General features: G+C 43.0%; 2 protein-coding genes across 9 annotated transcripts in view; one reads left to right on the top strand and one right to left on the bottom strand.

The window, feature by feature from the left end:
• Positions 1 to 7,468: 7,468 nt before the first annotated feature.
• LOC109550222 (uncharacterized) overlaps positions 7,469 to 25,224 on the top strand; it is an 80,504-nt gene continuing 62,748 nt past the window's right edge. Inside the window, exon 1 of one of the 5 annotated variants that reach the window (XR_012327657.1) lies at positions 7,469 to 8,479. The gene's annotated coding sequence lies outside the window, so the exon portion shown is untranslated. The remainder of the gene's footprint in view (positions 8,480 to 25,224) is intronic. The other 4 variants (XR_012327658.1, XR_012327659.1, XM_073795185.1 and 1 more) reach the window with 4 other exon arrangements.
• Positions 14,325 to 25,224, bottom strand: part of CDADC1 (cytidine and dCMP deaminase domain containing 1) — a 44,520-nt gene continuing 33,620 nt past the window's right edge. For all 4 annotated transcript variants that reach the window (XM_019936592.3, XM_004311556.4, XM_033843881.2 and 1 more), the window contains one exon: positions 14,325 to 20,079. In XM_019936592.3, coding sequence (XP_019792151.1) covers positions 20,006 to 20,079 — 74 coding nt within the window. In that variant the 3' untranslated portion in view covers positions 14,325 to 20,005. The remainder of the gene's footprint in view (positions 20,080 to 25,224) is intronic.

Genomic DNA, 25,224 nt, shown 5'->3' on the forward strand with positions numbered 1-25,224 from the left:
GCCTTCGTAAGCCTGTCCCCTGCGTATGGCACTGGGCCTGAGTCAGCAGGGAAGGGAAGATAGATTGAAGTGGGCACCCATGAGGACAGCTGGAATCCATGGATATGATCTGGAACCCACACTGCCTTCCCGGCCTCCCAGCCTCCACCTTCGACGCCGTGGCTGACTGTAAGACCGCACAACTCACTGTACAGCTCCCCCAGCTGAGCCCAGATTTGGAGCAGCTGACGGAGGAGGGGCAGGGAGGCTGGGGCCCCAGCGGCAGGGTGAGCCAGCAGGCCTGCGGCAACGTCCTGAGCTGTGATGGCCCGACCTTCCCAGGGAAAGTGTGGCTGCCACCTCATTTCCACTTGCAGCTGCCAGCTTTTTCTTGACCCCAGCCCTAATTCATCACCATGCAGGAGAGGAGACTGGGAACGTGTTCCAGCTAAACGGACACATCCCAAGCCCACCACTTATGTGTTGCACTGGAGGAGGTGTTTCCACATCCTCTTAATGTCTTTCCCCCCTTGAAGACCTCTGGCCGTTTTTCCCTCTTAAGTGACATGAGAGGTTTGTGCAGTGTCGATGGACCCATGTAGACATTGGGGACAGCCACGCCTGGACTCAATCCCAGCTCCACTACAAGTGTTTGATCTTGAGAATCACTGACCTTCAGTTTCCTACCTGTAAAATGAGGCAAAAAGAGGAGCTGCCTCACAGGGAATCAATGAGGTAAAGTCTGTGATGTGCCGGCCCGGGGGACGCTCCCATGTTGAACTCCCTCAGCTACCCTGCGGGGCTCACAGCCAGTGGGAGAGGGAATTCCACTCCAGTGTGGGATCTGGGCGAAAGGGGCCATGGGCATGAAGCACGTGTGGCCAGAGACAGGTGTGTGCCCTGAGTGTTGGGCGTGTGGACACGTGGAGGGAACCGGGAGGAGAGCCTTCAATGCCACCCAAAGGGTCTCGGGCCATCATGGAGGCAGCTGGCCTTTCAGCAGGAAGTGACATGCATCCTGCCTGTCAGAGCACGGTCGGTCAGGAGGAGAGTGGCCTGGCATGGGGAGCACTGAATGAGGGGATGCAAGACAGTGAGGACCCCCTAAGAACATCTGTGGCCAAGCTGGTGCCTGCTCTGAGAAGGCCCTGTTCTAGGTGCTTCACAAATACTAAACTCAAACCTTAGAACCACCTGTGAGGCACGTGCTCTTATTATCCTGACTTTACAAGTGTGGAAACCGAGGCACAGAGAGGGTCACCGGCCTGATTGTCCACTGAGCCCATGGTGGGGCAGGATTCAAACCTAGGGCTCAGAGGCAGGAGCTTTAGAATCTGTGAGATACTTAGGACTTAACACTGACTGGGCTTAGTTCCACAATACATGCACCCCAATGTTCATTGCAGCACTAGTTACAATAGCCGGGACACATCACTTTTAAAAGATCAGGGCGAGTGTGGACTCAGGGCCACTGTGCCTAGGCTTCTCTGCTCTCCATCAAAGAACTTCCACCTTCCTTTAGTGGCCCCTCTCACTTTTGCCCCCAGTACTCAGCAAGTTTTCTTGCAACAAATGATTAGTTCTTCTCTTCTGACTTGTGGGGCTCCCTGCCACAGACAGCACAGCTCTTGCCCGGCTGAACCCCACCCCTGCTTCATCTCAGTTCTGCATGGGCTTCGCTCTTCCCACTCGTGGAAGGGAGGCAGCTCAGGGACCACCAGTGGGGGCCCTCTTAAGACACTTCCACTCTGATTCAGAAACACACTCCTACCTCTTTACTGTTAACTCCTACAGATGCAGCCAGCAGTTTCTGGGCGCTTCTCTCAGCAGGTGCCTCATACTGGCTTCTCCGCTAGGGTTTCAGGACAAACTACCACGGAACTGCCTCAGACTCCCCCTTCCCAGTCCTCCCCCCTCCCCCTTTTGTCTAGAAATCACTTTGGTTTATCATCAGGAACTGAGCAGGTCCAAGACCCAGGCTTCCGCTTCTGCCCAGGCCAGTACTCTTTCTTTGAGGTGAAAACCTTAAAATGTAACTCCCTGCCCTTGATGGGAAGCAGTATGGAGTGAATAAGCATGTTTTAATTTAGGCAGGCTAGTTTGGGATACCTTAAAAAAAAAAAACAACAAGACAAAGCCAGATATAAAGGTGTCTGGCAAGATTAGAATCAGAGTAGGTGATTTGCTTCTAAAAATTAGTTTCAGTGAGTCCCAGGGACTAATTAAGGTTTACTTTTAAAAGCGTCCCCTTGGTACGCAGCCGCCTCCTGCATGCTGTGCATGTTATTGGGACTCGCATATAGGAAATGGTATGTGAGGATCCAAACAGGACTCTGCTGCCATTCTCCTTGTCGTCTCTGATCTTCATCACTAGACCCAGCAACCCTCAGCCCTCCCTGCCACCTTCCCTGCACCTCTCGTTTACAGAGGCAAATGGGCCTCCGGCCACAGAATATAAAGTCTTGGGCTGTTAGAGGAGTCCCCTCCTCTTTGCCTGCTCTTTCCTGTCCCTTCCTTGAATACTCTCCCCCATTAGTGCTGCTGGGAAACACATAGGACAAGCAAAGCAACTATTTAAAACCTTGTAACTAGGGACTTTCCCCTCCTCCCCTCACTTCTTCCTTCCATCCTGTTCCTCCTTCTTCCTTCAATGCCCTTCCCACCCACAAGGAATTTTCCTATCACTGTGAACTTTGCTGGTGCAGAGGAACACCTTTTTTTTTTTGGACCGTAGACACCCAGCCATTTCTTAAACCTCCCCAAAATGAAAAAAAAAAAAAAAAAAAAGAGTCCTTATTGACCTGGTTGTTCAAAGGATAAGAATAGCTTTATCCTACTTAGTACCAAACCCACTTCAGTACCCTTACTGAGGCCATGAGAGCCTAGGGGTTTCTGCCCAGGACAGGAGCCATGGCATGTTGGCAGAGACCAAACAGGGACCAGGAAAAGGGGTGATGTTCCCTTCCCACACCGCCTCCAACCTCTGTCAGCAATGAGCTGCCCTGAACAGTGGCAGGAACTCCCCCTCTGCACAGTAGCTGGTCAGGGTTGAGTGCAGTCCTGGGAGCCAGGGGATAGCATGCCCGGTTGTGTCAGCTGAGAGGATCTGTGCACATCTTAGAGCAATGAGAAGCCCACGCTCCGCAACGAAGAGTAGCCCCTGCTCACCACAACTAGAGAAAGCCTGCGCGCAGCAACGAAGACCCAACGCAGCCAAAATCAAAAAAAACAAAAAACAAGTCAGGATTCAGAAAGATGTTACTATTTGCAGCCTGGTTTAGTGCAGTGGTTCTCAAAGTGTGAACCATTTTGTTTTAATTTCTAATACAGTACAGTAAATGTTGATAGATTTGACTCAAACAGATCTTTTGGGTCTTTAATAATTTTTGAGAGTGTAAAGAGTCCCTGAGACCAAAAACCAGAGAACCTCTGGTTTAGCGGAAGGACTGTACATTTTGGAATGAAGTGGTTTTTGTTTTGTCTCCTCTGTCACCCACTAGCTGTGTAACCCAAGCCAAGTTATTTCAACTCTCTGGTCTTCCACTTTCTATGGATTAGGCTAATTGCCCTTATAATTATCTGCTCAAGAATGTGTCCCTGATTATGTCTGTGGGGTTGGTTTCACATCCTCAGAGCCTAGCACAGCACATGGCATGATACACGACGGGGTCTCAATAAATAATTACGAATTGATTGGCGGGCCGGGTGAGAGGATTAAGTAGGATAATACGCGTAAAGTGCTGCTGAGGTGCCTGGCACACGGCAGATGTCACAGGTGCTCAGTAGATGGCAGATCGCTTCCTCACCACCAGTGCTGTTCTCCACTGTACCCCCCAGCAGAGAAAATGCACAGTTTGTCTAAGTGAATCGCTAAGTCGCCGGTTCTCAGCGTGTGGTTCCCAAACCAGCAGCATTAGCATCACCTGAGAAACTGTCAGAGAGACAAATTATTGGGCTCTAATACTAGACCCACCGAATCATAAACTCTGGAGGTGGCGCGCACGGATCTGTGTTAAATATTACTGGAACGTACTGAAAGGGAGGCGGGGTGGGGGAGGGGGGTTAGGAGGTTGAAAGGCTGAGTCCCAGCGCCGCAGGTCCAGCCCGGGGACACTCCGCCCCCCGCACAGCCCTCCCAACCCCCCCTCGCTTCCCCGCCGTCGGGAGGAGGGGCGCTGCGACTCCAGCGGGACTCTGGGCCTCCCCCTCCACGATTCCCCCGGGACGCGCAGGGCGGGGGGGCCCCCTCCCCACCTACGCTGGGCCTAGCGAGACGGTGGGAGGGCAGGGGCGAGATGAAGGACTAAATTCCCCAGACTAGGATGCTGCGCAGCTCTTCCTAAACAGGAAGACGAGGCAATTTGGGCCAGAGAGTCAGAAGTGCCCTGTAACCAGCTTCGCCTCTCTGGGCACCTTTTTGGGGTTCCTCCAACCCCATCTCCAACCCCATCTCCCAGCCTTGGAGGTCGGGCCGGGGAGCCGCAGGGGGGGAGAATCCTCCGGTGCTCTGGTGCCCTCTAGCGGCCATAGGCTCTAAAGCCAACTCTCAGCCCTTCCTCCTGCCTCTCTCCCCAGCGCGCCGGGGCTGCCCTGGCCTTCGGCACCTGCCAGCCTGATTCCATTCCTCCTCTCCCTCTAAGTGCAATGAAATGCCGTACAGAGGTTTAGGATCTCTCGGAGAAGGTCTTTTAGTCAATACACTTTAACCCTGAGAACGTTGTTTCTAGAATAAACCTGAAATACTGTATTTTTCTCCATGTGTTTCCAAGGAGAAACAGCCCAGTGTGTGCTGGGTCCCTCGCTGAGAGCAGTCTCTGGGCATCCTGTCCTCCCTCTTACGGCGTCCTGCCTTGTTAGGCAGGGAAGGCTCCCAGCGCCGATGCCTGGGCCTCTCTGAGGGACGCTGACATGTGGGATCACGACGGCTCCTGGGAAAGTGGAGAGAGTGAGGGCTGGGCATCTGGTCTGCATCAGACCCCAGCGCTGCCCCTACCAGCTGTGTGACCTGGAAACATTCCCTGACCTCTCTGTGTCTAGCTTTCCAACCGTGACAGAGGATTGCTGTGCTTGGCACACAGGAGGCCCTCGACCAGAGGAGAAAGCCAGTCTCCCCAAAGAACCACTCCTCTTACATGCCCAAAGCAAAAGGCATGTGCCACTCATCGCAGAGCTGCTCCTTGGCCAGCAGGGCAAGGGCAATCCAGCAGCTCCTCCCGTCCCTGCCTGAGGGCTTTCGCTCCTCAGTGAGGGTGACTCGGAGCAGGTCTGGCGTCCCAGGAAGTCTGAACTGAGCTTCTGTGACTTGGGGGAGTTCCCTGTTCCACACAACTTGGTTTCCAGATCGTTCCAACAAGGAACAAGAGCACCTGCTCAGTGTTTCAGCTGCAAGGTCCTCCCTTTAGAAGTTGCCCCATCACTTTGGGGCTGGGAGATGTGAACTCCACAGCGCATGACCATCTGACTGATGACTTCAGGGGAATTGTGCCCGCCCACCGCTGCACTCCGCATGCCGCCTCCTAGAAGAGGGGTTAGTGATCCCCGGCCATGTGCAGTTTTATCAGAACACAGCCCCGGCCACTACTGTAACCACATGTGTGAGAAACAGAGGATCCCGAGTGCCTGGACCCCCGTCACCCAGAAAGCAGAAGTCAGGGCAACAAACTTGTAGATCATATATCTGATAAGGGGTTAACACCCAAAACGTATAAGGAACTCCTACAACTCAACAGCAAAAAAATCAAGTAATCCAATTGAAAAACAGGCAAAGGAACGGAATAGACATTTTTCCCAAGAAGACATACAGATGGTCAACAGGTACATGAAAAGATGCTCAACATCACCCATCATCAGGGAAATGCAAATCAAAACCACAATGAGATACCTCACACCTGTCAGGATGGCTGTCATCAAATAGACAAGAGATAACATAAAATAAAAAGGACTGTCCTTTGTATACGAAGGCAGTAGTCCCAGCCCTTCAGCCTCATTAATGCAGACCCTTTTAGATGTGCGTTTTACTCTGATCCAGCCACGCACATTCACCTGGTTCCTTTCAGGGACACGGGTGTACAATTTGAAAGGGACCAGCTTCTTTACTGGCTTGTGGTCCCAGAAGAGGGAGGGGGACCAGGTGGTGATGAGTGACCCTCATGAAACATTCTAACCCATGTCTTTATCGCCACCAGCAGACCCCTTCCTCCACACTTTTAAGAAGCTGGAACTTCATCCTTTATCTTGGCCCTCACACTTCTGTACACTACTAAATGACACTATTTTTTCTTTTTAACCTTATAAGGATGCATCCTCTTCTGGAATTCCTCAAATCACAAAGTCTCACTCTCAAGTTCTTGAAAATGAGAGCGGTTCTTGAAAGGCAGGTAAAGCAACTGAGGACAAAAGAAAATCGTAAATCGTTTATCATTCAGAAGAACTTTGCTAAAAATGCTAAAGCCATAATTTAAGCCTCATTAGGTGCAAAGCAACCAGAATAAAAGATTCAAATGTGTTTTTAGCTGAATGGAAATTCTAAAGTTAAGGAAAAAGAGATAAATGGTCTGCAAGTCTTAAATAGTAGGATATGTATACAGAACTCAAAAGTTTGTTTTGTTTGTTTGTTTTTTGCCTGAACTTGCCTAAATAGGACTGTGCTGTTGATAGATAACACTTCCTGATATTTCCCTGTGAAACCAGAACCGCTATCTTGCTGACTGAACGAACAGGGGTCACAGGACTTAAGGGTACTAATTGAATCAAAGAAGGTCATGGGATTTAAGGCCGCTGATAGGTCTAACGGTGGTCACGGGATTTTAGGAGGCTGCTTGATCACACAGGGGTCACAGGATTTAAGGGGGCTATTTTAATCAAAAAGGGTCATGATATAAGGGAACTTAATGAATCAACAAGGGTCACTCGATTTAAGGGGGCTGATAAATCAAAGGGGGTCTCAGGATTTAAGGGGCCTGTTTGATCTACAGGGGTCACGGGATTTAAGGGGGCTGACTGATCGAACGGTTTTGTCAAGAAGAATTGCTCATGCACAGTTTTAGCTTTCTCTTTTAAATGTCACAACTGAATCAATCAAGTCCAGAGGGATTTTATGTGTTTACAGTTCAAGGAATCTGCAGGGGAATCCTTTATTCTGTCTTCAATGAAAGGTCCATTCAAAAAGAATAAACTTTCTAAAATGTTGATTTTCCATCTGGCTCACAACATCGTATTTATAACTTTGTATTTCTTTTGACTTAGAAAACTAGAGCTCTCTCTTCTTGGAAACACATGGAGAAAAATACAGTATTTCAGGTTCATTCTAGAAACCACCTTCTCAGGGTCAAGGTGTATTGACTAAAAGAGCTTCTTTCTTCAAGAGATTCGAAACCTCTGTAGGGCACTTCATTGTGCTTAAAGGGAAAGGAGGAACAAAATCAGGCTGGCAGGTGCCCAAGGCCAGTCAGTGCAGCCCCCAGGGCTGGGGAGGGAGGCAGGAGGAAGGGCTAAGAGTTGGCCTTAGAGCGAACGGCCACTAGAGGGCGCCAGAGCACCGGCGGATCCCACCTGTGGCTCCCGCCCAGCCAGCCAGGCTGGGAGACGGGGATGGAGGAACCCCAAGGACGTGCCCAGAGAGGAGGGGTTGGTAACCGGGCGTTTCTGACTTTCTGGCCCAAATTGCCTCGCATCACACAGAGGACAGAGGTCTGCCCCTTCAGCATCCGACGGGGCACTTCCAGCCTGGTCAGGTGGCCCAGTGGCTGGACAGCCTCACAGGCTGTTTGCGGTGTGACTGCCCTTTGCTTCTCCAGAAGCAAGACTCTGGACCCAGAAATACCCGGCTTGACTCTTGGGCTTGCAGTTTGCAAGCTGTAAGCCTGCGTGGGTGTTGGCATCTGGGAAACGGGGCTGGTGGTCCTGTAAAACGTGGAGCCTGTAAAAGCGGTGGTATTTTGGTGGGTGGGCTGTGCTCATACCTGTGCCCTTCCTCTCTGAGAGTTTTCCCCCAACTTCCTTCTTCCCTTTCCATCTGAGCCTCCCCCTCCTGTCCCCACACCCCTTCCCTCAGCAGAAGGTTCTCGCTTATCCATCTGTTGTACAGTCATTGATCCCAGCCTTTACGTCAAAAGTTATGTTAGGTGCTGGGATCAAGGAGAAGTTTCCGACTTTTGAAGTTTCAGGCTCGGGAGGCAGAGTGAGTGGAGCCGGGTCACATGACTAGAAGCCCGCCACCTGCCCTAAATCCGGGGCACCTGACGTTTAGCGCCCGGGGTGGGGCGAGGAAGGGAACGGATAAAAGGCCCTGCAAGTGACTGAGGGCCCAGTGCCCCGCCGCCCGGAATGGAGCCCGAACTCCCTGCACGGCCTCTCTTGGCGTCCATCCGCCCTAGCTGAGTTGCCCGGGAGCCGGAGGGGAGGGCGGCGCGACGCGGACCCAGTCCATGGCCGCTCGGCCGCTGCGCTAAGACGGACCGCGCCCGCTGAGGCCCCGGCCGCCCCTGGGGCCTCGGGCCAGGTAAGCTGGCCCGCACCCTGCACCTCCTGCGGGGGCGGGCGGGGGGGTCGCGAGGCCAACTTTCGAGCCGCAGGGATTCGCTCGGAGCTGCGACTGCTCTTTAGGAAGAGCTGCCTCCTTAGTCCGGAGGAATTTGGGTCCCTCATCTCGCCCCAGACCTCCGCCCGGCTTGCTTGGGCCCCGGGGTGGGGGTGGAAACCTGAGCGTCCTGAGGGGAATCAGGGAGGGGGAGGTGCAGAGCCCCTCCTCCTGACGGCGGGGAAGGGGCGGGGGCGTGTCTGTGCGGGGTCCTGGGGCGGGACCCGCTGCGGCGGGACTCCGCCTCCTAACCTCCCCTCCCGGCGCTTACAGTGGGTTCCAATAATGTTTAATTGCCTCTCGAGCTCTCGGGCGTAAAACTCATCCACGCGCTCGCAGGTTTCCTGATTTAGCCACGTGCCTCTGCGCTCCTTCCGCTATTAGATAAAGTACCGGGGGGAGGGGACGGGGGATGGGTGCCTCAGCCGAATAAAGAGGTCGGACCCGTGCTGTCACAGACGCCCGGGGACCCTTAGGGTGGTCGAGGACAACAATTACTTGTAAATGGAATTATTTTATTTCTTTCAAATACTTTGTTACTGTTGCATATAATGCAACTGGCTTTTGTATGTTGGTTCTATGTCCTGCAACTTTATTGAATTTATTTTCACCATATTGGGGGAGAGGAGAGGTCGTATATAAGATCATGCTTTCTGAAAACAGAGGAAGCTTTACTTTTCCCTATCCATTTTGAATGCCTTTTTATTTCTTATTTTTGTGTCATATTGCTCTGCTTAGGACTTCAGTACTGTCTTTAATAAGAGTAGTGAGGGTGGATACCCTTTATCTTGTTCCTGATTAAAAAGGAAAAGCTTTGAATTTTTCACCATTCAGGGTTACAAGGTACAGTACAAGGTTAGTTGTGGATGTGTATTATATGGTCTTATTTTGAGGCATGCTTCTTCTGTTCCCAATTTTTTGAGAGCTTTTGTCATAAAAATGTTTTGAATTTTGTCAATTGCTTTTTCTGCATCTATTGAAAGGATCATATATTCATTCTTTTAGCAATGTGTATCACCCTTATTGATTTATTTAGACTTTTGCTGAGAATTTTTGCATTTATGTTCATCAGGAATATCAGCCTATAGATTTATTTATTTATTTTGCGGTACGCGGGCCTCTCACTGTTGTGACCTCTCCCGTTGCGGAGCACAGGCTCCAGACGCGCAGGCTCAGCGGCCATAGCTCACGGGCCTAGGCGCTCCGCGGCATGTGGGATCTTCCCGGACCAGGGCACGAACCCGTGTCCCCTGCATCGGCAGGCGGACTCTCAACCACTGCGCCACCAGGGAAGCCCCTAGATTTATTTTCTTGTAGTGTTCCTTATCTGGCTTTGGTGTCAGAGTAATGCTGAACTCATAAAATGAGCTTGGCAGTCTTCCCTCAATTTTTTTGGAAGAGTTTGAGAATGATTGGTGAATTGAGAATGATTTTGAGAATGAAATTGAGAAATCATTGAGAATGATTTTTTTTATAAATTTAAATTTTTTATTTTATTTTTTTAAATTTATTTTTAGTTGCATTGGGTCTTCGTTGCTGCACGCAGGCTTTCTCCAGTTGCAGCGAACGGGGGCTACTCGTTGTTGTGGTGCGTGGGCTTCTCACTGCGGTGGCTTCTCTTGTTGTGGAGCACAGGCTCTAGGTGCGCGGGCTTCAGTAGTTGTGGCTCTCCGGCTCTAGAGTTCAGGCTCAGTAGTTGTGGTGCATGGGCTTAGTTGCTCCACGGCTTGTGGGATCTTCCTGGACCACGGCTTGAACCCGTGTCCCCTGCATTGGCAGGCGGACTCTTAACCACTACGCCACTGGAGAAGTCCAGTTTTTTAATGTTTGGTAGAATTCACCAGTGAAACCATCTGGTCTTGGGCTTTTCTTTGTCGGGAGGTTTATGTTTGTTGTTTCAATGTCCTCATTTATTATTGGTCTGTTCAGACTTTCTCTTCATGATTCAGTCTTGGTAGATTCATGCTTTGGGAATTTATTATAATTTATCTAATTAGTTGGTATGTAATTGTTAATAATATACTCTTATGGTCCTTTGTATTTCTTTGATGTCTCCTCTTCCATTTATCAGATTTTTTGACTTCTCTTTTTTCCTTGGTTAGTCTAGCTAAAAGTTTGTCAGTTTGCTTTATTTTTTAAAACCAACTCGTAGCTTGATTTTTTTTTCTAGTCTCTTTATCCATTGTTTATCCTCTAATCTTTGCTCTTTCCTTTCTTCTAATCTTGTGCTTAATTCTTTATTTTCCTACTTTCTTGATGTGCAAAGTTAGGTTGTTTTTGAAAACTTTCATTTTTTAAAATGTAGGCACATAAGAACTACTGTTGATGTATTCCCTAAATTGTGATATTTTGTATTTATATTTTTTCAAGATACTGTCTAATTTCTCTTTCGATTTCTACTTTGACCCACTGGTTATTCAGGAATGTGTTGTTTAATTTCCATGTATTTGTAAAATTTCCAGACTTTTCTCCTATTGATTTCTAGCTCCATATCATTGTGGTTGGAAAGCTTTGAGATAAGATTTTAGTCTTAAATGTGTTAAAGTTGGCTTTTTGGCCCAGGAATGACATATCCCTGGGAATGTTTTATGTGCCCTTGAAAAGACTGTGTTTTCTGGTGCCCTTGGATGGCATGTTCTGTATATTTCCGTTAGGTTTACTTTTCTAAAGTGTTGTGCAGGTCAATGTTTTCTCATGAATTTTCTGCCTGGATGATCTATCCACATTTACAAATGGGGTATTGAAGTACCCTGTTACTTTATTGCTTTTTCTGTATGTAGTTTTGTTAATATTTGCTTTAAATGTCTACATGTTCCAGTGTTGGGTGCATATTTATACTTGTAATATTCTCTTGATAATTTGACTCCTTTATCACTGTATAGTAACATTGTCTCGTGACTGATTTTGATTGAAAATATGTATTATCTAAGTATAGGTACTCCTGCTCTCTTTGGGGTTGCCATTTGCATGGAATATATTTTTACATCCTCTCACTTTAACCTATATACGTCCTTAAAGTTAAATTGAATCTCTTGTAGAGAGCATATTGTAGGTTCTTTTTAAAATTATTTTTTATTTTGGCCACGCCATGCTGCCTGCAGGATCCCTGTTCCCCGACCAGGGATTGAACCCAGGTCCCCGGCAGTGAAACCACTAGACCACCAGGGAATTCCCTGTAGGTTCTTTTTTTAAATTAATTCAACCACTTTGTGTCATTTAATTGGAGAATTTCATCTGTTAATGTTTAATTGTTGATAAGGACTTTCATTATTTTCTGTTATTGTTGTTGTTGTAGTTTCTTTGTATTTTTTTTGATGTGATATGAATTAATTCTTTTTAAAGAAAAAGGATTAATCTTTTGTGTAACTACAATAGATTTTTTTCTTTGTAGTTTCCATGAAACATATATAAAGTATCTTGCATATAAAATATATTTAAGTTAATAACTAATCTTTTATTTCATAAAATAACTATTTTATGTACATTTTATATTCTCATTTTATGTAAATAAATTATCTATCCCCAGAAAAACACTTGTGTGTGTGTGTATATATATGTATACACATACACATATACACACAATATATACATACACATATGCATATTGGTATATTTTTCTCTATATATGATTTCTTATTATATTTAAGGAAATCGATTTTTCCTTTTCTTCGAATCTGTATTATCTATATAAGGAGTTCATGATAATTTTATTCATGTAGGCTTTTCACGTGTTCTTATTTTTATTTTATACTTTAAAAATTGCAGCCTCCCTTTTAACATACCTGGTAACTGCTTGCGATATGTCTATATGAACTGTGTACTACATGCTTATGTTATAGTTTTTAAAATATTTTATTGTCTTATTTTCTGTAACAAATTTCCAGTTGTTCTTTGGGCTTACTAGATATATATCCATATGCTCTGCAAATGGAGATAATTTTAATCCTTTTCCAGTGGTGTTTTTTTTTTTTTACTAATACCTCAAAGTGTTAAGTAAGTTAGGTGTTCATGTCTCCTAGTGATCTCACAATTAGAGGAAATTAATCTATTATTTCTCTATAGGTGAACTAGTGTTGTGGGTATGTGACATTTCTTTGAGTACATATGCATTAATATCTTCTTTATTTCTATAATTTTTACCTGTAATATTCTACCATGCTACTTGATTTGTATCTATCAAGTTGGTCACATGCCTTTCCTGAATTTGTAAGCTGATTAGTTATATTAATATACTTCCTAACAACCAAAACATTGGAGTCCTGGCATAGGATTCACTTAATCTTGCTATAAAGTTTCTTCCTAAGTTAGGTTTATTAATGTGTTATTCATTTATTTATTTAAGTTTTATTGAGATATAATCGACATACAGCACTGTACCCAAGTTTAAGGTATACAGCATAATGATTTGACATACAGACATCATGAAATGATTATCACAATCAGTTTAGTGAACATTCATCTCATATAGATACAAAATTAAAGAAATAGCAAAAACGTTTGTGATAACTCTTAGGATGTACTCTCTTAACAACTTTCATATATAACATACAGCAGTGTTAATTAAATTTATCATGTTGTACATTACATCCCTAGTACTTATTTATCTTGTGACTGGAAGTTTGTAACTTTTGGCTGCCTTCGTCCAATTCCTTCTCCACGCACACACTGCCTCTGGTAAGGACAAACCTCTTTTCCTGTGAGTTTGTTTTTGAACTATAATTGACCTACAACACTGGTAGTTCCAGTTGCCCAACATAGTGATTTGATATTTCTATACATTTCAAAATGATCAACACAGTAAGTCTGTTTATGATATGTCACCATACAAAGACATTACATAATTACTGACTGTATTTCCCAAATCTCATACCCAAGACTGTTTCTTATTTGCATCTGGAAGTTTGTACCTCTTGATCTCCTTCCCCTATTTCTTTCCTCCTCCCACCCCCCCTCTCCTCTGGCAACCACCTGTTTTTTCCTCTGTATTTACAAATCTGTTTCTGTTTTGTTATATGTTCATTTGCTTCGTTTTTTAGATTACACAAATAATTGAAATCATACAGTTATTGTGTGTGTGTGTGTGTGTGTAACTTCTTTATCCATTAATTGATGGGCAATTGGGTTGGCTATTATAAATAATGCTGCAGTGAATGTAGTGGTGCATATATATTTTCCAATTAGTGTTTTTGCTTAATACCCAGAATTGGAATTGCTGGAACATATGGTAGATCTATTTTTAATTTTTTTTGAGAAATAGCCATACTTTTTTTCCATAGTGGCTGCACCAATTTACTTCCCACCAACAGTGCACAATGGTTACCTTTTCTATACATCGTTGTCAACATTTGTTGCTGTCTTTGTGATAACAGAATATTCTGACAGCTGTGAGATGATATCTCATCGTGATTCTGATTGGGGTTTCCCTGATGATTGGTGGTGCTGAGCATCTTTTCATGTACCTGTTGGTCATCTGTATGTTTTCTTTGGAAAATTGTCTATTCAGATGTCTGCCCATCTTTTTTAACTGGGTGCTTTGTTCTATTAATGTTGATTTTTATGAGTTCTTTGTATATTTTGGGTATTAACTCTTTATCAGATATATGGTTTGCAAATAAACTTGAGCCTGAAGCCACCTAGTGGACCAATTCCAGCAGAGATGAGAGTTAAACAAGAACCAAAATACATGGTTAGCCTGGTAAAGTGTTTCTATTTTCAAGCCTTTTAAAATATACAATCAGAAATAACAAATAGAAAGACACCCAAATGCTATGATGTTGAACAAGATTTAATTCTTTATCCCCAAAGGTTGTGTCTTAGAAAATCCGTAGTTTTCAGGTATTCCTCATCTGCATCAAGTCTTAAAAATAGCCCTAAGCAGAACACATACTCCTCTGACACAATATCTTTGGGGCTTATCCCCAAGGAAAAGATACATAATGATATTAGGGGGCGGCTATTTATACTAAATATATTAATAAAAATGTTTAAAATGACTGTGGGAAAGGAATTTCATGCTTAAAGCCAGAACATTACAGAAAATACAAAAATGGAAGTGAACAAACATTAATTTACCTCTTTTTTCTCCCCCAAAATCATAAAATGAAAGTAAAGGAGTTGTGTTTTAAACATAAACTTATAGGACAAAGAGAAAAGAGGACTCAATGGTGGCATTTTGGAAGCCGTGCCTGTGACTGTGAGGTCTCGGGAGGCTGCTGTGGTACATGAGGCTGTGCTGTGTTCTACATTGTTCTAAGCATCTGCTGCCAAGTAACCCTTGTGGATTCTTTGTTTATAAATTTATTTATTTTTATTTTTGGCTGCATTGGGTCTTTGTTGCTGCACGCAGGGTTTTCTCTAGTTGCAGCGAGCGGGGGCTACTCTCTGTTGCGGTGCGCAGGCTTCTCATTGCGGTGGCTTCTCTTATTGTGGAGCACGGGCTCTAGGCGCACGGGCTTCCGTAGTTGTGGCTCGCGGGCTCTAGAGCGCAGGCTCAGTAGTTGTGGCGTGGGCTTAGTTGCTCCGCAGAATGTGGGATCTTCCCGGACCAGGGCTCGAACTGTCCCCTGCATTGGCAGGCAGATTCTTAACCACTGCGCCACGAGGGAAGTCCCCCTTCATTGATTCCTGTGAGTCTGATTGACAACCCAAACCTTGAAACTTATTCTAGTAGTGTAACTAGGATCATGAAACAATGCCTTCAAAATTCTGAGGGGAAGTTATTCCCAATCTAGAATTCTACACCCAACAAACTATCAATTAAATTGAGGGTAGAATAAAGACATCTGCAGATACTCATGGCATCGAAAATGTTCCCCAACAGTAGTCTTGTCTGACAGTCATCCCACCACCATGTACCCTTTTCTCAGAGCCCTTCTGAAAGATATGCCCACCAAACTGAGAAAAAGACTGGATCCCAGGAAACAGGTGTTCCAATTCAAGGAGAGGGTGAAGAATGCCCCCCAACTCCCTCCAGCAGACCTGTGGAGGAAGACCCCAGGAAGCCAGCAGTGCAGAAGGTCTAGTGACCAATTAGCCCAGGCTAGAGGTGGTCAGAGGCTCTAGGAGGGATTTCTTCAATAAGAAGAGCTTTTTAGGACACTCAATGTGCTTCAACATACTGAGAGAAGGTCACACAACTGGGAGAAGAGTTGGTCACACAACTGGGAGAAGAGTTGGTCACACAACTGGGAGAAGAGTTTGGCTACAGGTTAGCAATAAAATACAGAAAACCAAGCTCCCCCCCTTCAAAAAAAGTCAAATTTTAAATTCAGAAAAATAAATTTTATAAGGAAAGGGAAAGTAATCACAGTACACAACATGACAAACCTGTGAGTAGCATTTACATAGTCATAATACCAGACAATGAATATTGATGCCACCAAAATAAAAGAATGTGGGGAGGATGGAAAGATGGAAGTGGGTGGAGAGAGTGAGGTGAAAGAAAGCTCTTTCATAATGGTAATTCAAAAGAAAATACCTAAAACTGAAACACTAGTAAGGAACATGTGATTTGGAGATTTGGAAATAAATACAAAATAATTCAGCTAAAATAATTGAGCCTGGTGGCCTCTGGGGTGGGGTGATACAGAGGACAGCGTGAGACTTACTGTTTCAAAATAAGGTTTATAGGACTATTTGCTCATTTAAAATGTGTAGGTGTAATTTTACTAAAAAATAATTTATAGTAATGGAAGTCTTTTATTACTGTCATATACATGTTAAAATCAGCCAACATGTCAACATGTACAGGACAAATGTGCACTTACATTAAAAGCAAAACTGAAAATGGACAAAAAAAAACCCTGATACTGATTTAGGCCCTTGTGACATTCTGAACTAGACTTGAAGAAATCATTCACCTTCTGGATGCTTCTGTTTCCAGAACTATAAAGGAGTATTCTAAACAGATGAGATCTGAGTTCCTTTGAAATCTGACTCTATTTGAATGCAATTCATTGAATAAATACATTTTTATGGACAAGGTTCTAAAGGGTATTCCATTTTAAATGGGTCTCATTTTCAACTGATACTGATTAATGGGGCTCTTAACTTTTCTTGTATATCAGAAATGTTATAATTTTAAATGATAGCAAAAAAAAAAAACCCTGAAGAATATTACACATGAAATGAAGGTTCTAAACTGTTGCTTAATCCTAAAAAGCAACAGTAATAGCCTCAGCTAAATGCCAAGTGGCCACTATTGGCAATACCAGAACTTCAAAAAACTGCTCTAAAGTGGGTCAAAAGCAGATTGTTGTGGCAGATCTTAAAGCTGAACTGTTCACGCATAAAACGAGGAAGATTTATGAGAGAAGGTATATTCTCAAACTCAATAAGTAACTGAGGAAGAGAAACCCATAGAAAAGCTGAATAAAAGAAAAAGCTTTGGCAGTGATGCAACGAAACAGTACATGTAAACCTGCATGCACTCTACCTGACAGCTGGGTGGCGAGCCAGGCCCACACTCACCCCGCCTCCAGGTGGCAATATTATATTGTCACTTGGCAGTAAACAAATGCAGAGCTCTTTTTTTCAAATTATGAATTCACTATTATCCTCCCCATCTTTGAAATTAAGGATGATGTATTTTTAAGTGTAAATTTTGATTTCTCACACTAAGGGATGAACCCTCTTGACTGTGAATTCCTAGATTTTAGGCAGGGGGCTACCCCAGGGCGCTCTTGGTACAGCTCAGCAATCTTTGTGCGAGTCCCTGACACTTCCCTTTCCTGCTTCCCAGTGTGACCATCTGTCTCCATTACTTTCTCCCAGAAGTTCATCTCACCCCCACTGTTTGCCTGGCAACACCCTGTAGCCCCTTCAGGACCTCCACTTCTACAAGACCCTTTCTCCATGACTCACCAGAGTGTATGCTTGTCCTCTTTTGTGCCACCACTGTTCCTACAGTTACATCCACAGGGCGGTTCTCAACCTTGAGGGTCATCAGAATCACCTGGAGGGAATGCTGGGCCCCGCCCCCAGAGTTTCTGACTCAGTAGATTTGGGTGGGCCTGAGAACTTGCACTTCTAACGAGTCCCCAGGCGAGGCTAATGCTGCTGGTCCAGGGACCCCCTTCTGAGAATCACTCTATTGCTTGATTTCATGCCTGCAACTTCCGCTAGACTGTGAGCTTCCTGAGGTCAGGACGCATTTCTTACACATCTCATCTACGGGGTCCAGCCAGAGTCTAGCAGTCATTCAGTCAATCAACAAATATTTATTGAATGCCTGTTATGTGCCAGACACTGTTGTAGGTACTGGATTCAGCAGTTTAAATACACACGTGCGTGCACGCGCGCGCGCGCGCACACACACACACACATACATACACACATACACACATCCCTACACTCAAAGAGCTTTCCTTCTGGTACTACATGGTAAACTCTCAATAAATGTTGAAATCCGGCCAGTTGTACAGAAGAAGATATGGCATTATCATGACCATTTTAATAGTGCTACAGAAATAACCAGTTTTCCATTTCCTAATCATAGCTCTTCCCATTTGTATGTTTCTCCCTTCTGATATTCCCCACTATGTCCAACACATAAATCCACAAAACTGGCAAAACATTTGCTCATTGATTTACAAAATAGTTGATGTAGCTGACATCAGTTGAAAACAACACATCATATAAGATGAACTTAAGCATAATGTAAGCAAATCTCAATATTTAATATCGATAAATGTTAAAGAATAGCTTAACCACTGGTTTTCAAATTAGCCTTAATTACCTCTAAAGGCATCTTTCCTCCCATCCCTCTCTATTCCATGTCCTACATCTGTGGTGAAATGTTTACAGCAGTTCTCAACTGCCAGGTATGATGACTAAACCCCCGGAGGACCTAAGCACGCTGCTGTCCAAGCAGGGACATCAGTCAACATGTGGACTGTCCTGTGTAAAATTCTGAGAAACTGATAGGAGGCCTTGTGATGATATGTGATGCCCTGGAAAGGGGGCAACAGCAGAGGCGAACCTGATTCCCCACATATAACCAGGGCAGTCATTCCTCAGCATGTCACACCCCAGGCCTGCAGGCCACAGGCCATGCAAATCCCTCTCTGACTCGGGCTAATTTTCTGAAAGTTTCTCAGCAAATAAAAATGAGAGGACTCACGAAGAGCAATTTGGAAAATAACTGAACTGACCATAACGTTTACTTTCAAGACTTTCAGTATTCTTAAGGTTTGCAAGTGTTTTTATAAGGCTTTCCATTCAAAGCCATGAGACATTCTGTGCTAATTATATGGAGGGAATAATGGGCAGCATTTATGAATGGAACTTGAAAAAGGCTAGTTTCAGTATTCCAGACTAAAATATTTTTTCTCTGTTAACATCATAACCAAATTTGAAGTTTGTTGTTAGTGGTTTAAAGAGTCAGTGATATCAAATAGTAATACTGTCTCAGAATTATATTCTCTTCCTTTTGCTACCCAAAATCAGTGATATAAAAACACCCTAGTCCAACAAATGATCGTGATTTCTACATATCGAAAGACTGAAGAAAAATTAATAACCTTGTTAGGAATGTACTTTTATAATGGAGACCAGGTCCACCAACTTCATTTTTATGACTCAATCCTAATTAAGTAAATTCTGATTATTAGAAAGCTTTGAGTATAAATGGGAACTTTTTGTGAGCCACACACTGACTTAAAAATGGCCAGGTTGCCGTTTATTTTCCTGGAGTAGTTTACTAATTATCACCTTCATAATCCAAAAGAATTAATATTTCTGGGCTTCCCTAGTAGCGCAGTGGTTAAGAATCCGCCTGCCAATGCAGGGGACATGGGTTCAAGCCCTGGTTGGGGAAGATCCCACATGCCGCAGAGCAACTAAGCCCGTGTGCCACAACTACTGAGCCTTCGCTCTAGAGCCTGCGAGCCACAAGTACCGAAGCCCGCGTGCCTAGAGCCCCTGCTCCACAACAAGAGAAGCCACCGCAATGAGAAGCCCGCGCACCGCAACGAAAAGTAGCCCCCGCTCGCCACAACTAGAGAGATCCCGTGTGCAGCAACGAAGACCGAATGCAGCCAAAAATAATAAATAAATAAATTTATTTTTAAAAATTAATATTTCTGAAAAGGTATGTAATTCTTTGCTGAGATGTGTGATCCAATAAACCAGCCCCTTTCAAACTGGTTAATGTAAAGCTAAGACAAGGAGAAATCAATCTGTATGGCCGATTGAACTGGGTCTCATTAAATTATTGATACCTCATTCAGTGTAATAAAAAAACACACCACTATACTCTGGAAAACACACAAATCTAAAATAAAAATATTCTCATTAATATCATTCATATGCTAGTAATAAATTAGCTTTCTTTAAAAATTTTTTTCAATTATATCCAAAATCCATTCTTATTTTCTGAGTTAAGAAGGCTGGATTTTAAAAGTGCAATAAAAATTCTTGAGGCCTTCACCCTAGTTTACACAAGACTTCTTAGTGGTTTGCAAGACGCAGCTTCTTGTTTTGGTGCTGTTCTTCATCCCGGGGTATGGGTCCCAACACACCATCTAGCGTTCAAGAATAATGTAACGTCAGAAAAATGTCACTTCAAATAAATGACTATTTGTTAAAGTCACAGAGGTTGTAAGATCAAAATAATGCTTAAGTTAAAAAGGAATACTGATCTTATCTTAAATAATTCTCAACTGTTGAAGAACAGATTCTAGATAACTCACTCAGGTAACACAATATCTGACCTTTTAAAAACTGGATTCATTCAACAGTGTATAGCCAACAATTCATAAAACTGTTCTGGGGGGACAGTTATTCTTATTAGGCTGGAGGAAACAAAATGCACCTGCTTGTTTCTCTCTTTCTGACATACTTCACTCTGGATGACAGTCTCTAGATGCATCCACGTCTCTACAAATGACCCAATTTCGTTCCTTTTTATGGCTGAGTAATATTCCATTTGTACATATGTACCACATCTTCTTTATCCATTCATCTGTCAATGGGCATTTAGTTGCTTCTATGACCTGGCTATTGTAAATAGTGCTGCAATGAACATTGGGGTGCATGTGTCTTTTTGAATTATGGTTTTCTCTGGGTATATGCCCAGTAGTGGGATTGCTGGGTCATATGGTAATTCTATTTTTAGTTTTTTAAGGAACCTCCATACTGTTCTCCATAGTGGCTGTATCAGTTTACATTCCCACCAACAGTGCAAGAGGGTTCCCTTTTCTCCACACCCTCCACAGCATTTCTTGGTTTGTAGGTTTTCTGATGATGCCCATTCTAACCAGTGTGAGGTGATACCTCATTGTAGTTTTGATTTGCATTTCTCTAATAATTAGTGATGTTGAGCATCTTTTCATGTGCTTCTTGGCCATCTGTATGCCTTCTTTGGAGAGATGTCCATTTAGGTCTTCTGCCCGTATTAGGATTGGGTTGTTTGTTTTTTTAATATTGAGCTGCATGAGCTGTTTATATATTTTGGAGATTAATCCTTGGTTCTAAGATTCGTTTGCAAACATTTTCTCCCATTCTGAGGGTTGTCTTTTCGTCTTGTTTATGGTTTCCTTTGCTGTGCAAAAGCTTTGAAATTTCATTAGGTCCCATTTGTTTATTTTTGTTTTTATTTCCATTACCCTAGGAGGTGTATCAAAAAATATCTTGCTATGATTTATGTCAAAGATTGTTCTTCCTGTTTTCCTCTAAGGGTTTTAGAGTGTCCATTCTTACATTTAGGTCTCGAATCCATTTTGAGTTTATTTTTGTGTATGGTGTTAGGGAGTGTTCTAATTTCATTCTTTTACAGGTAGCTGTCCAGTTTTCCCAGCACCACTTATTGAAGAGACTGTCTTTTCTCCATTGTATCTCCTTGCCTCCTTAGTCATAGATTAGTTGACCATAGGTGTGTGGGTTTATCTCTGGGCTTTCTATCCTGTCCCATTGATCTATATTTCTGTTTTTGTGCCAGTACCAATATTGTCTTGATTATTGTAGCTTTGTAATATAGTCTGAAGTCAGGGAGTCTGATTCCTCCAGCTCCATTTTTTTCCCTCAAGACTGCTTTGGCGATTCGGGGTCTTTTGTGTCTCCATACAAATTTTAAGATTTTTTTTTTCTAGTTCTGTACAAAGTGACATTGGTAATTTGATAGGGATTGCAATGAATCTGTAGATTGCTTTGGGCAGTATAGTCATTTTCACAATATTGATTCTTCCAATCCAAGAACATGGTATATCTCTCTATCTGTTGGTATCATCTTTAATTTCTTTCAACAGTGTCTTATAGTTTTCTGCATACAGGTCTTTTGCCTCCCTAGGTAGGTTTATTCCTAGGTATTTTATTCTTTTTGTTGCAGTGGTAAATGGGAGTGTTTCCTTAATTTCTCTTTCAGATTTTTCATCATTAGTGTATAGGAATGCAAGAGATTTCTTTGCATTAATTTTGTATCCTGCAACTTTACCAAATTCATTGATTAGCTCTAGTAGTTTTCTGGTGGCATCTTTAGGATACTCTATGTATAGTATCATGTCATCTGCAAACAGTGACAGTTTTACTTCTTCTTTTCCAATTTGTATTCCTTTTCTTTTTCTTCTCTGATTGCCGCGGCTAGGACTTCCAAAACTATGTTGAATAACAGTGATGAGAGTGGACATCCTGTCTCGTTCCTGATCTTAGAGGAAATGCTTTCAGTTTTTCATCATTGAGAATAATGTTTGCTGTGGGTTTGTAGTATATGGCCTTTATTATGTTGAGGTAGGTTCCCTCTATGCCCACTTTCTGGAGAGTTTTTATCATAAACAGCTGTTGAATTCTGTCAAAAGCTTTTTCTGCATCTATTGAGATGATTATATAGTTTTTATTCTACAATTTATTAATATGGTGTAGCACACTGATTGATTTGCGTATATTGAAGAATGCTTGCACCCCTGGGATAAATCCCACTTGATCATGGTGTATGATCCTTTTTTTTTTTTTTTTTTTTGGCGGTACGCGGGCCTCTCACTGTTGTGGCTTCACCCATTGCGGAGCACAGGCTCCGGACGCACAGGCTCAGCAGCCATGGCTCACGGGCCCAGCCACTCCGCAGCATGTGGGATCTTCCCGGACCGGGGCACAAACCCGTGTCCCCTGTATCGGCAGGTGGACTCTCAACCACTGCGCCACCAGGGAAGCCCGGTGTATGATCCTTTTAATGTGTTGTTGGATTCTGTTTGCTAGTAGTTTTTTGAGGATTTTTGCATCTATATTCATCAGTGATATTGGTCTGTAATTTTCTTTTTTTGTAGTATCTTTGGCTGGTTTTGGTATCAGGGTGATGGTGGCCTCATAGAATGAGTTTGGGAGTGTTCCATCCTCTGCAATTTTTTTGGAAGAGTTTGAGAAGGATGGGTGTTAGCTCTTCTCTAAATGTTTGATAGAATTCACTTGTGAAGCCATCTGGTCCTGAACTTTTGTTTGTTGGAAGATTTTTAATCACAGTTTCAATTTCATTACTTGTGATTGGTCTGTTCATATTTTCTACTTCTTCCTGGTTCAGTCTTGGAAGGTTATACTTTTCTAAGAATTTGTCCATTTCTTTCAGGTTGTCCATTTTATTGGCATAGAGTTGCTTCTAGTAGTCTCTTAGGATGCTTTGTATTTCTGCAGTGTCTGTTGTAACTTCTTTTTCATTTCTAATTTTATTGATTTGAGTCCTCTCCCTCTTTTTCTTGATGAGTCTGGCTAATGGTTTATCAATTTTGTTTATCTTCTCAAAGAACCAGCTTTTAGTTTTATTGATCTTCGTTATTGCTTTCTTTGTTTCTATTTCATTTATTTCTGCTCTGATTTTTATGATTTCTTTCCTTTTGCTAACTTTGGTTTTGTTTGTTCTTCTTTCTCTAGTTCCCTTAGGTGTAAGGTTAGGTTGTTTCTTTGAGATTTTTCTTGTTTCTTGAGGTAGGCTTGTATAGCTATAAACTTCCCTCTTAGAACGGCTTTTGCTGCATCCCATAGGTTTTGAATCGTCGTGTTTTCATTATCATTTTTCTCTAGGTATTTTTGATTTCCTCTTTGATTTTGTCAGTGATCTCTTGGTTATTTAGTAAGGTACTGTTTAGCCTCCATGTGTTTGTTTTTTACATTTTTTTCCCTGTAATTGATTTCTAATCTCATAGCCTTGTGGTCAGAAAAGATGCTTGATATGATTTCAATTTTCTTAAATTTACTGAGGCTTAATTTGTGACCCAAGGTGTGATCTATCCTGGAGAATGTTCTGTGCGCACTTGAGAAGAAAGTGTAATCTGCTGTTTTTGGATGGAATGTCCTATAAATATCAATTAAATCTATCTGGTCTATTGTGTCATTTACAGCTTGTGTTTCCTTATTAATTTTCTGTTTGGATGATCTGTTGATTGGTGTTAAGTGAGGTGTTAAAAGTCCCCCACTATTGTTGTGTTACTGTTGATTTCCTCTTTCATAGCTGTTAGCAGTTGCCTTATGTATTGAGGTGCTCCTATGTTGGGTGCATATATATTTTTAATTGTTATATCTTCTTCTTGGATTGATCCCTTGATTATTATGTAGTGTCCTTCCTTGTCTCTTGTAACATTCTTTATTTTAAAGTCTATTTTATCTGATATGAGTATTGCTACTCCAGCTTTCGTTTGATTTCCATTTGCATGGAATATCTTTTTCCATCCCCTCACTTTCAGTCAGTATGTGTCCCTAGGTCTGAAGTGGGTCTCTTGTAGACAACATATATATGGGTCTTGTTTTTGTATCCATTCAGCAAGCCTGTGTCTTTTAGTTAGAGCATTTAATCCATTCACATTTAAGGTAATTATCGATATGTATGTTCCTATTACCATTTTCTTAATTGGTTTGGGTTTGTTTTTGTAGGTCCTTTTCTTCTCTTGTTTTTCCCACTTAGAGAAGTTCCTTTAGCATTTGCTGTAGAGTTGGTTTGGTGGTGCTGAATTCTCTTAGCTTTTGCTTGTCTGTAAAGCTTTTGATTTCTCCATCAAATCTGAATGAGATCCTTGCCGGGTAGAGTAATCTTGGTTGTAGGTTCTTCCCTTTCATCACTTTAAGTATATCATGCCACTCCCTTCTGGCTTGTAGAGTTTCTGCTGAGAAATCAGCTGTTGACCTTATGGGAGTTCCCTTGTATGTTATTTGTCATTTTTCCCTTGCTGCTTTCAGTAATTTTTCTTTGTGTTTAATTTTTGCCAGTTTGATTACTATGTGTCTCGGCGTGTTTCTCCTTGGGTTTATCCTGTATGGGACTCTCTGTGCTTCCTGGACTTGGGTGGCTATTTCCTTTCCCATGTTAGAGAAGTTTTCGACTATGATCTCTTCAAATATTTTCTCGGGTCCTTTCTCTCTCTCTTCTCCTTCTGGGACCCCTATAATGCGAATGTTGCTGCATTTAATGTTGTCCCAGAGGTCTCTTCGGCTGTCTTCATTTCCTTTCATTCTTTTTTCTTTGTTCTGTTCCGCGGCAGTGAATTCCAGCACTCTGTCTTCCAGGTCACTTATCTGTTCTTCTGCCTCAGTTATTCTGCTATTGATTCCTTCCAGTGTATTTTTCATTTTAGTTATTATATTGTTCATCTCTGTTTTTTGTTCTTTAATTCTTCTAGATCTTTGTTAAACATTTCTTGCATCTTCTCGATCTTTGCCTCCATTCTTTTTCCCAGGTCCTGGATCATTTTCAC

This window comes from Tursiops truncatus, chromosome 18 (genome assembly GCF_011762595.2).
Source record: "Tursiops truncatus isolate mTurTru1 chromosome 18, mTurTru1.mat.Y, whole genome shotgun sequence".
Classification (NCBI taxonomy): Eukaryota; Metazoa; Chordata; class Mammalia; order Artiodactyla; family Delphinidae; genus Tursiops; species Tursiops truncatus.